The sequence below is a fragment of the Lepidochelys kempii genome, chromosome 22 (genome assembly GCF_965140265.1).
Source record: "Lepidochelys kempii isolate rLepKem1 chromosome 22, rLepKem1.hap2, whole genome shotgun sequence".
Classification (NCBI taxonomy): domain Eukaryota; kingdom Metazoa; phylum Chordata; order Testudines; family Cheloniidae; genus Lepidochelys; species Lepidochelys kempii.
The window spans coordinates 7,464,962-7,478,705 of record NC_133277.1 but is presented as its reverse complement, the minus strand read 5'-3'; the positions used below and the strand labels follow the sequence as shown (position 1 = coordinate 7,478,705).

General features: G+C 50.7%; 1 protein-coding gene across 1 annotated transcript in view; it reads left to right on the top strand.

Annotated features, from left to right (window-relative positions):
* Positions 1-345: 345 nt before the first annotated feature.
* ADAMTS8 (ADAM metallopeptidase with thrombospondin type 1 motif 8) overlaps positions 346-13,744 on the top strand; it is a 31,524-nt gene continuing 18,125 nt past the window's right edge. The window contains exon 1 of the mRNA XM_073320617.1: positions 346-1,986. Coding sequence (XP_073176718.1) covers positions 1,360-1,986 — 627 coding nt within the window. The 5' untranslated portion in view covers positions 346-1,359. The remainder of the gene's footprint in view (positions 1,987-13,744) is intronic.

Here is a 13,744-nt window from a genome sequence, read left to right as displayed (position 1 = left end):
GGAAAGACACTCCGGTAGCAAGCTAGCTGTGGTTTCTATTTCTCTAAATCATGAGATGGGATAGTTTCAGGAATTCCCCCCATCACGCGCACACCACACACACACACACAAAAAAAAAAAATGGGGAAGGAACAGTGTTGTTTGGGTCATTTTATTCTCATAGGCAAACACTAGGAATCTGCTTTACTGGCGAGTCCATAAAGCCTGGTGCTTTATTTTGGCTTTAGGAAAACAGCTTCGTTCAAACCCTCAGCATCCAGCTGCTTGGGGGAAGTTCTGTTCAGAGTCCGCACTCCCTGTGTGATCGCATTTGCTTCTGGACCACAGGGTGCATTTGCGCTGGTTGATATGGGGGGGATAGTGTGGACTGCAGAGGAAAAACTGGATGCAGAAGGTTTGCTTTCAGCCCTGGCGACAATGCTGTCTGAAAGGTAAGGGGCTGACTCTGCTCTCGGAGGGTCTCCCTGGAATCGGTGGGCGCCGCTTCAGTCCCCAGGGGTCGGACTCTGCCATGGCAATCAGGAGCAAGTCCTCTGGAATCAGTGGGGGTGAAACGGGTGTAAGCTGGGGAGAAGGAGGGTCTGCGTCTGGTCTCCGTGTAAATCAGGACTAACTCCCCTGAAATCCAGAGGCTTCTTGCTGTGAGAGCGGGCTCTTTGATCTCGGCAGAGGCTGGGCTGAAGGAGTTAATCCGGAGCGAGTAAACGGGTCGGGGGGAATGCTGGAGTTGACACTTAAACAGGAGAGGCGGGCCCTTCTGGCTCCTGATTGGCCTCCACTTCCATCCAAAACTTTTTTTTTTTTCCCTTTTTCACTTCTCCTCCTCCTGCTTCTCCGGGTCCCAGGGGAGGGGGAAGTGGAATAGTGCGAGATCAAAAATAAACCTCTTATGTCAAAGCAGGGGGAAGAAAGTATAAATACCGAGGAGTCGGCAGCCCGCTTTGGGGCTGCAAAGGCTTTGGAGGGGCTGCTCCAGGCGAGCTCGGCCAGAAGCGCCTGGGGAAGACAGGAGGGAAGCAAACTCTTAGAGAGAGTGAGAAGCCCCTTCCCCAAGCCCCCCTCCGCCTCAGCACCTTGCCCAAGCAGCCAGCTGCCTGGCTGCTGCTGGGTGTTTGGCTTGCAAAGGTGCAGGGAGCCCCCAGCCCGGGCTCCGGAGGGAAGCGGAGTTTTCTCCATCTCTCCCGCTTGCTGGTAATTAAACCAGCCGGCGTGAACCTCTCCCTCTTCTGTTGCATCTGGCTTCACGCCCCAGCGCCGGTCCCACGCCGGCTTGCGGAGCTCGCCCTGCCCTGCCCTGCCCTGCCCTGCCCTGCCGGGGGGCGGCACTTGGGTCTCCCGTCGCACTTGTCCGGTCCCACCATGCCCCTTTCCCGTCGGGAGCCGCCCGTGCCTGGCAGGCGGGCACCTGCCTGCCCCCTCCTGCTGCTGCTGCTGGGGGCTGCCCGGGCGCTGCCCAGCCCGCCCGGGGACTCCCAGGAGGTGGTGCCCGTGCGGATCCCAGACCCGCGGGGCGGAGAGCGGGTCTCCTTCTGCCTCTCCGCCTTCCGCCGGGACTTCGTGCTGCAGCTGGCGCCCGATGCCCGCTTCCTCGCCCCCGGGCTGACGATCCAGCGCCTGGGCCGGCGGGGCCCGCGGGCCGAGGGCGGCGAGGCCGGGCTGCGGCGATGCTTCTACTCCGGGACCGTCAACTCGCAGCCCGGCTCGCTGGCGGCCGTGAGCCTGTGCCGGGGCATCCGCGGCTCCTTCCTGGTGGACGGGGACGAATACCTCGTCCAGCCCGCGGCCCGCGGGGGCGCCGAGCCGCTGCGGCAGCCGCACCGGCTCCAGCGGAGGGGCCGGGGGGGGCCCGCGCCGCCCGCGCCCGGGAGCGAGCTGCCCCTGGGGGCCGGCCGCCGCGCCAAGCGCTTCGTGTCCGCGGCCCGCTTCGTGGAGACGCTGCTGGTGGCTGACGCGTCCATGGTCCGGTTCTACGGGGAAGAGCTGAAGGTAAGACGGTGCTTCCCCCCCCCCGCCCCCCGAGCCCCCTCCAGCACCTGGCAGGTCCCTCTCCACCCTCCACGCGTGTGGAATGAGAGGGGGCAGCATCCAGCCCCTTGCGATGAGCATCTCTGGTTCCTGGGGTGGGGGGGGACCTTCCCAATCAGAGATCCGGGGCTGAGTCCCACTGGGGAGCAGCCACGCTCACAGGGCGAGGAGCTGCCTCCCCAGGAACCCGACCTATTGGCTCCCCCTGGAGGGAGCGGAGCTTCCGAGGAGACCTGCTGTCTCAGCCCAGAAACCAAGCCCCAGGGTTAGCGCTGCGCCCAAGGGCTAGAGGCTTCTCGGTCCTGTCTCCACACTTGCATCCACCCAGAAGAAATGCCCTGCGCTCAGGGGTGAGCCTGCGGGGTTCCGGTTTGGGAGCTGCTGGTGATTGTCCACGAGCTTGCTTTGCAAAGGCTCTGCGGCTTGTCCCTCTCTGGGTACCCTGAATGGGTGGCAGGGCGGGAGGGAGAGACCTGAATTCACCCTCTGGTGACCGCAGGCGTTTCTAAACATGGCCAGTGCCCTGGCTCCCAGGGCGGTTGTGACGCTTACTTGTATGGAAACATCCTATGATCAGACAAGTAATGGGTTGCTATAGAAATCGGTCTAAAAACCCCAGCACCTTTCTATAGGGTCTTGGCCCCACCTGGCTGAATTTTGTAGCAGGGATATATTTCTATGAGAGACTATAACATGGTCCCTCTTCCCCCCTCCAAACAAGTGTATTGTCTTCCATTAAATTCCCTGTGCTTTTGACATAAGGCTAGTTAACTAATGTTCCCAAAGTGCTTTCCGATCCTAAGTGTCACTGAAGTGTGAGTTTATAACATAGATATAAAATGAAAGAGATGATTCTTGAAGGTGACCATAAGAACGGCGAGACTGGGTCAGACCAATGGTCCATCTAGCCCAGTGTCCTGTCTTCCGACAGTGGCCAGTGCCAGGTGCCCCAGAGGGAATGAACAGAACAGGGAATCATCAAGTGATCCATCCCCTGTTGCCCATTCCCAGCCCCGGTTATGCCTGGGCATCTACAGCATCTGTAAGGTGGGCTTTCAAACCTGTAATGAGCATGATCACTTGCATGATCACATGATCCCTCACTGAGGTCCAGCTACATCCCAAGTGTGACACATTTTAAAACTCAGCTATTGTTAAGCAATGTTTATGCGTTCACACACACACAAATGACCATACGATGATCTGGGGTGTTTTAACCAGGGTAATAGTATTTTCCCTATCTGAGTCATTCAAAGATAGCTGCATGGGTTTTGATGAAGCTTTCAGAAAGTGTCTTGCACTCTTGAGCTGACAAATGGTGCCGTTTCAGCCTGAAAGGAAAACTCTGGAGACTGTTCTGAGCCGCTGAGTAGATGGATTTGCCCTCTGCCTTCACTGTATGTACACAACACATATACTAGCTAAGGCTAGTGCCTTTCATGTTGCTACAGAGCTAGCCAGGGAAGTAGGAAACGCGGTTGTAGCAGGAGGTGAAGGAAGTGTTTCTGGCCAACGGAGTGAATCATAGAATCATAGAATATCAGGGTTGGAAGGGACCTCAGTGATCCGTGTCTGGGCCTGCATCTCACCAAGGAGAAAGTGCTACTTTTTCACCTGGGTCTGAGGACAGGGTTTGGAGGGGAGGATGAGGGGAGAGGGGCAGAACTGTCCCTTGGATATATCGGGAAAGTGCTCTGCTGCAAAGGGGATTAACTGAATTGCCTCTTGCAGCTTTAGCACAGGGAGTAATGCAAGCCGCAGCTGAACAATGCACCAGCCTGCTTGGGGTTAGCCACCCGCTATCAGTTAGCACAGACCCTCCCTGCACACGAACACACTCATGCCACAAGGCAAACAGACTCTTCCCCATGCTCCTGCCCTGGAAAACATTCTCTCTTCTATGGTAAAAGAGGTGTCCTTGGCCCGGTACAAGTCCAGGTCTCACGTGTCCATAGCATGATACCGATGGCACTGGTTGTCCTCTGTGTTCAGTCTGAATGGAGAGGCAAAGGACTGGGTGGGCTGGGGAGGCGGATCTCCCTTCTCACCCTCCAGCTCAGGACTGATGCTCTCTGGCAAGGTGCATACCTGCCAAGCCTGCTCTATGGACAGAGTGTCTGTCTCCAGGGCTGTCAGTCTGGGCCCCTGTCACCAGCACTGTCACTTGTAAAGCCCTTGGCCTATAGTCTCTGCCCAAACCCAACTTCTATCCACCTTCTCAGCCATCAGATGCACCAGAAGCAGTCGTACAAGTGTAAGCATGAAATCCACCGGCTCTTGTGTGGGGGCATAGGGCACATTTCGACAGCAGAACACAATCTACCCCAGGAAATCCCTGTATAACTTCTATTAGTGTAATAATAACAGCAGTCCCTAGGTCTTATAGTGCTTTTTATCTGCAGATCTCAAAGATATTTTTTGCCAGGGAGGTCAGTATCACTCTCCCCTTTTTTACAGATGGGGAAACTGAGGCACACAGAGGGACATGACTTGCCCAAGTGTAGGGGGAAAGGAGACCATGCCTCAAAGGCAAATATACCCCAGCCGTCACTGGCACCAAGTGGAATCCACACCTCTCCGTGTATTACCCTGCCACCTGCTTGTGCAGGTATTTGCCGTTGTTTGGGTGGCGTGTATTCTGTAGCAGAGGGTGGATCTGGCACTGAAGGCCAGACCGATTCTAGGTTTGTCATCGCGTGGTTTGAGTGACCCACTCGTGCTTCTAGGTACTAAAGTGACAGACGGTGCAAGAGACTGACACCAGTGTCTTAAACAGTAAAGTCTGTAGGATAGCAGCAGTTGATACTAAATGGTGAATGGTCCCTAAGCAGCCTCTGTGTGTGTACGTGTGTGTACAGTGTGTGTGTGTGTGTGTGTGTACATACGTACTGGGGAGCACGTGCAAGTGGAGGATGTGCAAGAGACGAGACAAGGCCTGACTCTGCAGTAGTTCTAGGTACTGAGCTCAGATTAAAGCAATGGGATATGGGGGTGGGTAAATTTTAACCAGATGAAACCCATGTGCTGCATTTTGCCTGAAGTAAGCAAGCAGCCAGCAGGATTAAGGTGGGGTCTGACCCTTTCCCAAAGGCTCCCCCTCATGTTCTCCCCAGTGGGGCACATTCTCATTCCTGCTCTCTTCAGTTGAGATCTGATCACAGGTGCTGGAGGGAGGGCCTGCTGCACCCCCTGGCTGGAAGTGCTTTCCATCATATCCAGGGTTTACAGTTTGGTTCAATGGCTCTCAGCACCCCCACTATACAAATTGTTCCAGCACGTGTGGGCCTGATCCTGAGGTGTGCTGAGCATTCCAACTCCCACTGACTTCAATGGGACTTGTGGGTGCTCAGCAACACTCCGGTTTTGGCCCTTGTTTCTTGTTGTTTATATAATACTCGTAGGATGCTCAGTGCTTTGAGAAACACAAAGTCCCTGCCCCAAAGAGCTTACACTCAAAATAGCAGTAGATCAAGTCCTATTAGATGCAACATTGTGACTCAAATCCTAAGGTCCTAACTGGTTTCCTCAGTTCTTCACCAGACAAAGTCAGTGAGAGTTTGGAATGCGAGAACCTGATGTTTTGGGCCCATATCAAAAAACTTGGTCTTGGAGAAGAATGTCACCCCACCATTGCATTTCTGGTCCCAGCCCTTAGAGGGACCATCAGTGCAGACCATAGTGGTAATAATGAGGTTTTGCATCTTCCATGTCCTATTTGTGCTTTCAAATGGGCACCAAGTGGCTTGAAAACAGCGGTAGGGTTTTCAGGATTTGTCCTCAGCTGGTTATTGAAGCTGCTCATAGCTGTCTACGGACACACTGATGAAATCAACAGATCTCTGACCGAATAACTGATCTTGCTGGGTTTATGTGATCGAGCTCTCACTAGGCAGCTCTCAATGGCACCCCGGCCACTGAGCTGCACTTAGAACCGATGGGATGCTGACATGCCAAGGATGTAGCTATGGGACAAATCCAGAAGCCAGTTACTGTGGTTTAAAGGAACGTGATGCCACCTGAGGACCATGTAAACAGGCTGCTTATCAGCCAAGAGATCCCAGGACAGTGTGTAGAAGGGTGGAGGGGCCCTCTCCCGATCCACTCTTGGAAGTTACCAAGCTGTGTAGAGGGAAGGGAGCATAAACTTTAGGGCTTCTCAGGGGGAAAATGGAGTAACTCCATTTTCTGCAACTGAGGTTGGATTCTGGCTCATCATCTTTCACAAAAGCAAGATTGAACTGATTTCAGGGGAGTTCTTCAGGATTTAGAGGCGTAACTCAGAGGAGCATCTTGGGTAGGGAATATCCTAGTAATCCGCATTCGGTTCCCCATCCTGCCCCACCCTCTTCCCCTTCCTACTGATTTCTCTGCTTAATCCCAAAAGGTGCAGGGGAGGGAAATATCATTTTCAAGGTGTTTATTTTGGGCAGGTGGGGAGGGTCAATTTTTTTTTCCTGGCTGAAAAAAAAGATTAAAAAAACCTGACATTTGAAAAAAAAAATGCCAATCCGTTCTAGTGCTGAGTTTACACACATCAGGGCAGTTATTCAAAATGGCCCAACTCACCTGGTCTATTTCGGCTTCTTGCGTGATCAGCGACAAGAGTTCTGAGCTTCAGCTGGCAATCCAAGAGGCGGATCAGAATCCAGCTCACACTCCCTTAGCTGAACTGGCCCTGCTGAGCTGGTGGGAATGCACACTTGTTTGCATCAGTGGGAGCAGCACATCTGACTGGAAGATGCACAGCGAGCAAAACTTGTTGAGACAGAAGGGACCATATTTACATAGTTACTTTTCTTCCCGTAACAACACTTTCATGACCAAATATTTATTAAAGGTCAAAAGCATTGTTTATAGTAAGAAGCTATTTTCTTACATAAGCTGAAACAGATCAGGCGTGGGATATACATAAGAGGAAATGGGGGAGTCAGAGCAGTGTAAGTTATAATCAATTTTATGCTGCTATTAAGGAAGTTCTATCAATGATTTGCTTTTATTCATTCCATTCCATTTGCTCCATTCTTCCTCAAGTAGCTCAGCAGTTAGCCTAACTCAGACAGCAAGGGTCTGATTCTGCTCCCTCTTCACACTGGTGTAAATCAGGAATAACTGTGCTGACATCAGTCGGGGAGGTGACAGCAGAACCGGGCCCTAAGGCTTTCTGTTTCTCATCACTTCTCTGAATCAGATTATTCCAGTGGGCATTTGTTGTTGCACCTATGGGCATGTTCCTGAGAGGTGCTGAGCACTCTCCACTCAGCAGGCCTTGGGAGCGCTCAGACCTTCGCAAGAGGGTGTTAGTGATGAACGGTGCCTAGATTCTACAGTGATAAATGTAAATACCCGCGCTATGCACACAATGCTCTGCACGTCTCCTCCAGAGACCCCACAGCGCTTTACAAAAGTGGGTGAACATCATTAGCACCATAGGGCTTTTTTTTTTAACAGTTGAGGAAACTGAGGCATGGAAAGGACTCGGGCCTAATTATTTCAGAGATGCTGAGCACCCACAATTGCCGATGACTTCTATGGGGCCTGGGGGTATGGAGTTAGGCACCCAAAGCAAGGGGTGTGTTTGAAAATGGGGTCTCTTTGACTTGCTTAAGGCAGCACAGCCAGTCAGTGCCAGAGTCAGGGCTCAGATGCAAATCTCCTGAGCAACGTGCTCAGTTCACTTGAGAGTGACCTCAGCCCACCAGGTAGGAGTAAGGGCTTTGGCTGTGGGCACAGTGTTGCCAACCCCAAGCATTCCACAATCATGAGTTTGATCTTAAAAATCATTAAATTTCAAACAATAATAAATGTTGGGTCCTTTTTCTTTGCCATCTGGTCTCTGAGCCTTCAGGGTGCACTGGGGTCATGTCTTCAAGCTTTTCTCTCTAACCACAAGGGCTAGACTCTTCCTTTGTTCTTGTCAAAGAAAACTGGGACTCTCTGGGTATCCCCTGACTCCAGCAGCTGGGGCTTGAAGAAAAAGCACCAAATATCATAAGACTCGTGATAAAATCAGCAGCTCTGAGTAAGTCATAAGATATACCGTTGACTGTAGTGTTTCTTCCATACAGTTGGGGTCTGCGCTCGAGCTCTGTTGGGCCTGTTACAATCTGGGTCCTTTGAGAACAGCCAGTAGCTAAACTGCTGGACCGAGTTTGTGGAGCAAGGCTGTATTGCATCAGGTTACAGTCAAAGTCCCATCTATTGCAGACAAGCAGGGCACAGCCTCCTACATAGGCAAACTGTCCCGCAAAGTGACCTTGCAGGTGAGCTAAACCCAACCAGATCTTGCTGGTAGAGTTGCTTCTAGCAGTTCTCGTCTACCAAGTGGCTATTCCAGCTCAGATGAATTTTCTGTGTCCCATAAAGTCCCAGGGTGAAATTTCCGAAGTCTCCTAGGGGAATGAGATGCACAGTTCCTGCTGATTCCAATGGGAACTAGATGTCTGAACCCCAGGTGGATTTGAAAATGTCACCCTGGGCTTCCATCTGATGCAGGTGGACAGTCGCAGCTCTCCGAGGAGGAAACGGATATTTGCTTTGCTGCCTTTCTGCCACTCTGTGCTCTCTGGCCGGGACAGCAGATGGCTCCAGATGTGATTGAGATGGAGCTAAGATCGCCTTGTTCCGGCTCTCTCTCCTAGGCTTATGCCAGGATTTTTCACAGTTTGCACAATAGAGTTCAATTAATCCCTTGACAAAGGGAGCCAGCCCTCCTTATCTGATTTCTGGAGAAAGTGGGCATTCTGCAATCCATGGGGGCCATCTCTGAAGATTCAATTAACACGGGCTGTTTCCGGCTGCTTTTCACTGCAGCCCTGGAGGAAGGCGAAGAGCAAGAGAAGTGGGTGGCTGAGCACATCAATGCATTGGCCTTTGTGCTCCAGGGCTCCTGGCTGGAGTTTATCTTGCACATGGAAGTGGGATAACTTTGGCAGCCTGAACTCTGGGTTCAAGAAGTCCAGGACAAGGTTGAGCAAAGAGCTTAAGAGGCATAATCCAGAGGGGGCCAATACATTTTCCCCCCCTCAATTTCTGCCCACTGGATGTGGGAATCTTCTCCACTTCCTTTCCTGAACTGCAGCATAATGTTAAACAGCTGCCACAGCTGACCCCAGAGGTGGCTGCTGGCAAAATGACTGTTGATTATAAAGCACTTTGGTATGAAAGGCACAGTGTAAGAGATCATTGTTATTACTCTGCGTCTCATGCCTAAGGATCTGTGCATAACTCCCACATGCTGAGAAAACAACCTACCCTGGAATAATTACAGGGATGGCAAAAGGCTAAACAAACGTGGCCGTGCGCCTGTCCAAAGCTCCATCAGAAAACAGACATTGCGTCATCTCTCCGATCTGGTGTGTCTAGCAGGTTAGAAGATGGGACGAGACATCAGGATTCCTGGGTTCTACTTCTGGGATGGAGTGCGTTCTTGTAGTGAGAGCAAGGAACTTTGGAGTCAGTAAGACTGAGTTCTATTCCTAGCTCTGTCGCTATCAAGCTGTGTCCCCTTGGCCAAGTCACTTTAACCCTCCTGTGCCTCTGTTTGCCCACCTGTAAAATGGGGATAATGATATTTTTCTGACCTTGCAGCGATGGGCGGTGGGTCAGCTGATCAGGAAAGGGCCGTGGTGACTGAAATGCTGTCATCTCAAAGGAGAAGGAAAGCAGGTTGGATTCCAGGCCCAGCTGTACTGACGATGAGCCACCTCCCCTAGGGCACTAGGTCAGGTTACGGGTGGGGGGTGTATGAAGAGCACATTCTGAGCAGAGGATAAGAACATCGGAGATCCCCAACTCCTTAAGCATGGAACATTCAGCGAGGAGGGAAGGAAAGGAGAGTGGGAGGAAGAGAGAGAGAGTAGGAAAGGAGGGAGGAGAGACACAGCTGCTGAAGAGGGGGGGAAAGAAAGGACTAGAAACAGATGAAGGAAAGGAAAAGATGGGGCAGAGGAGGAAAGGGAAAGGGGAAAGCATGTGAAGGAACAAACAAAAGAGGGAGGAGAGGAGCTGGAGAGAAAGAGGGCCGAGAGGAATATGAGCAGGGCAGCAAACAGGAGGACTGGCCAGGGTTCACTTTGCCTCCTGCCCCCGTACTGCCCACAACTTACTTTGGCTGCAGCCTGGCTTTGTGCTAGGAAATTTCTGGCTCGGCCATCAAACTGCCGAAGGAGGTATTGCATGAGAGGCAGGAGCCAAGGCCCTGGCAGGAGCCCCAAGAGCTCCCAGCGACTTTGGTAAACATTGAGGAGGCTGCCCCACTCCCCACCCACCAGGGATTCCAGCTGGGGCTGGAACGTCCTCCTGGTTCCCACTAGCCCTTATCATAATGGAACAGGAGCTGATGCTGAGCCATCTCCCGAGGAGCTCCACTCCAGTCCCCCGGCTCAACGCTGCATATGCACCAACCGATTAATGCACTGACAGCCCAGCAGGGAGTGAGTTTTGCTTTGCAGCAGTAGGGACAAATGCTTGGGGAACTGGCTGCATAGTATCAAATCATTGCTTACTGTGGGGGGTGGCTTTTAAAGGTCCTTTTCAGAGCTCATCAGTCATTAGTATCAGTCTAAAAAACGACCACCTGTTTTCTTCCCGGGGCCTGTCTGCGTACAGAATGCCCTGCACTTATTTCCCCTCCAATAAATGCTGTCTTCTAAGGAGAAAAATCACAGCCAGTTAGGATGTTTGGCTTCAAAAGCGACCCTCCAATAGCAAATGGCAGTGCGGGCCCTACAATAACACATCAAATTGTGGTGGGGGGGTTCTACAAAAATAACCCGACAGTAAAAAATCATGTTGAATGGATGCGTGTCCTACTGAAACAACTCTACAGCAACAGGGGTGTGTGTGTGTGTGTGTGTGTGGTTTCATTCAGTTTTTTATCCTTCCCACCCAGACGATATTCAGAGGACAGTGCAGATTCAGATAAATAAGTGTGCAGAGAGGCGTTTCGCAAGACTCTTTAGTCACATGGAATCCTTAGATGTGATCAAATTAAACGTCACCACTTACGCTCTTATCTCTCATCTTATCTCCTTCGCCCTGTGTTGTGCTGTACACTAGTAGCAGTCTCATGATCTGTCATGGTTCGTGCTTTTCATGTCAGTCAGCTGCAGAGCTGCTGGCGTGACCGATGGGGCACGTGGGTTCCTTGCTGGGAAGGCAGTTTGTTTGCTTTGTAACTCAGCTGAGCAGAAGCTGTTAATACTACCTGAGCATAATACTACCTAATAATAATTAATATCTACGCTTCTGCAGTACGTCAGCTATAGATCTTCAAGCGCCTCATTAGGGATATTAAGAAACATCATTCCCAGAGGGAAACTGAGGCACCACTTAAGTTCCTAAGTCTGGTGTGTCTGCTACTGAGGGTCATTGAGTGGCATTTTCTGATGCGTTCCCCCGTCTGTTTCTCCTTCTGGGGGAATTGGATGGAATTTGGTTTTCTCGCAATAGCAATGAGCGGAGAATCACAACTCCACAACCACTACTAGGGAGGTGGAAAGTTTCCGTGGGCTTCATTAAACAGTGGAAACTTACCACTTTATTCCAGTATGGGCCAAATCCTGCTGCATCTGCCCAGGCAGCTGTACCAATGCACTGGGTGAAAAGGAAGGATTCCTCTCCCTTTCCCCTGAGAATTTGATAATGATCCAGATTCGTCTCCCCAGATTGGAACCTGCCCCTCCAGTTTTAATTCTCGGTCAGATCCAGGACTGGAAAAGGACCAATTGTCTCGCATTAGTTAAAGATGTGAGTGAAATCTCGAGAGCAGTTTTTTTGAGCAAGATGGCGGAAATCTCACAAGAATGCTCCTGATCCCACAACTCCGTTCAAGGTGGCAAAAATGGCTCACAAGATTTTTAATTTCATCAGATCTGATCTCCTCAGCCTTGATTCCACCCTTTTCCTAAATCTAACCCTGCTTCCTCAGCAGCAGGGACACCACGAAGGCAAATCCATGGAGATCCAACGACAGAGAGAGGCTAAATCTCACCCTGGATGTTCTTCATTAATACAGAGGCCCCTAGGGCTAGGGGTGGCAGAAAGGAAGGTGGAAAAGCAGGATCAAACAACTTTAAATGTTGTCTTTGGCTGAGAAAACACAATGATCGGCCTCTGCAGAACCCCTCAGATTCCAACGTGTTTCTGAACTGGCTCTGCTGGTCAAATGTACATTCTGCAGGTGACTTGCTTCTCTCCCAAGAGCAGCCAGGTTCCTATCATGGGCCAGCTGAACCAGAATGCGCTGCCCAGGCCGAGCGCTGGTATAAATAGACACCAGATGGTGGAACAAGTGAATTTGACCTTTTAATCTACACTAAATAGCTGTTTGTTCAGTTCACTTTCCATCTTTGCCTTCCAGTTCTTTTCTATGTTTGCAGATACAGGCAGGAAATAAGAATTTAACCCAAGCCCCACTGTGCCATCTGCCAAACCAGCTTACCCCACCACAGCGTGCTCCTGTATCCTGCATCTTTGGACCAGAAAAGATCTCATAGCACTCTTTGCAAGAATTGAGCTGTAAACCCAGGTGTCTGGGCCATTTCAATATAGGTAATTATTTTCAGACCCTTCAAAATTCTCATTCTGGTTCCAGTCTCCCTTGTTACCTCATCCCCCACCCCCCCAAACATTGCTATATTCTACTAAGCAGTGACCATATTCCACCCCAGAGACAGCTGCATTTCAGTGGTGGGTGATGTGAACCCCTGGATGGTTTGCATATGCGTTCAAGTGCTTCGGGGAGCCTTCTGCTTTAAATTAGAGGCTATTATGCCAATTTCAACCCTAGTCTTGTGAAATATGGAGTCCTCTTCAGATGCATTATTCCACAGCTTTGTGGCCTCTTTATCAGGGTGCCCATTTTGACTTTACCTTGAGGCAGAGACAAAGAATTCCCACATTTCCCCTGGAACAGTAACAGTGGACATTGCACAGTCTTGTGTATGTTTCTTGCCTCAAGAGTGAATTCTTTGCTGCATCTGCTCTATGCTTTGTAGCTGTATGTCACATAATGGAATTCTGGCCAGTCTGAATAAACAGGTCGAGCGAGTGTGCCCCTCACTCCTTCTGGTGCCTGCTATAACACAATGGACTGAATTTGACTAAAGTGCCTATTGCTAAAATTAGACATCTGTTCGCATGGCTATTCTGTGATAGGATAACATGTTGCAGAATGATTTAAGATAACTAGGAATGTCCTGCTTATATGGCACTGGTTCAAGGCGGCCCCAGTGCACCAATTAATCTTTCAGATGAGACATAAATCCAAGCTCCTGACCACATTTTGCAAATTAGGAGTGGCACTTTTCATAGGAACAGGGATACGCTGACTGCAGTGTGTCAGTCACACTTCCGTTTATTTAATTATGTTGCACCTCCTGACTCTTGCCGCTCCCTGCAGTTTCAGTTGATTGTGGTATTCTTCACTTCATACCCTTAGGTACTGTTCAATGTTGCTGTTAAACAGCTCTCTCATTCCACCCCAGAAGTGGCTGCATTATCAGCAATGACTGATCTCTACACACAGTCTGTGAAGTGCCTGGGGATCCTTGGGGATGAAAGTCATTTTGTACGTTATTTATGTATGAACATTGCAAAGTACATCAGAGGCTCCGTGTTGTGACAACATTTCCGATCCACTGAATGTTGGGATGCAAGCGAGACTCCCATCATGGCCACTGATTTACATGTGTGCATTGGTGAGTCTTACTAATTTTCT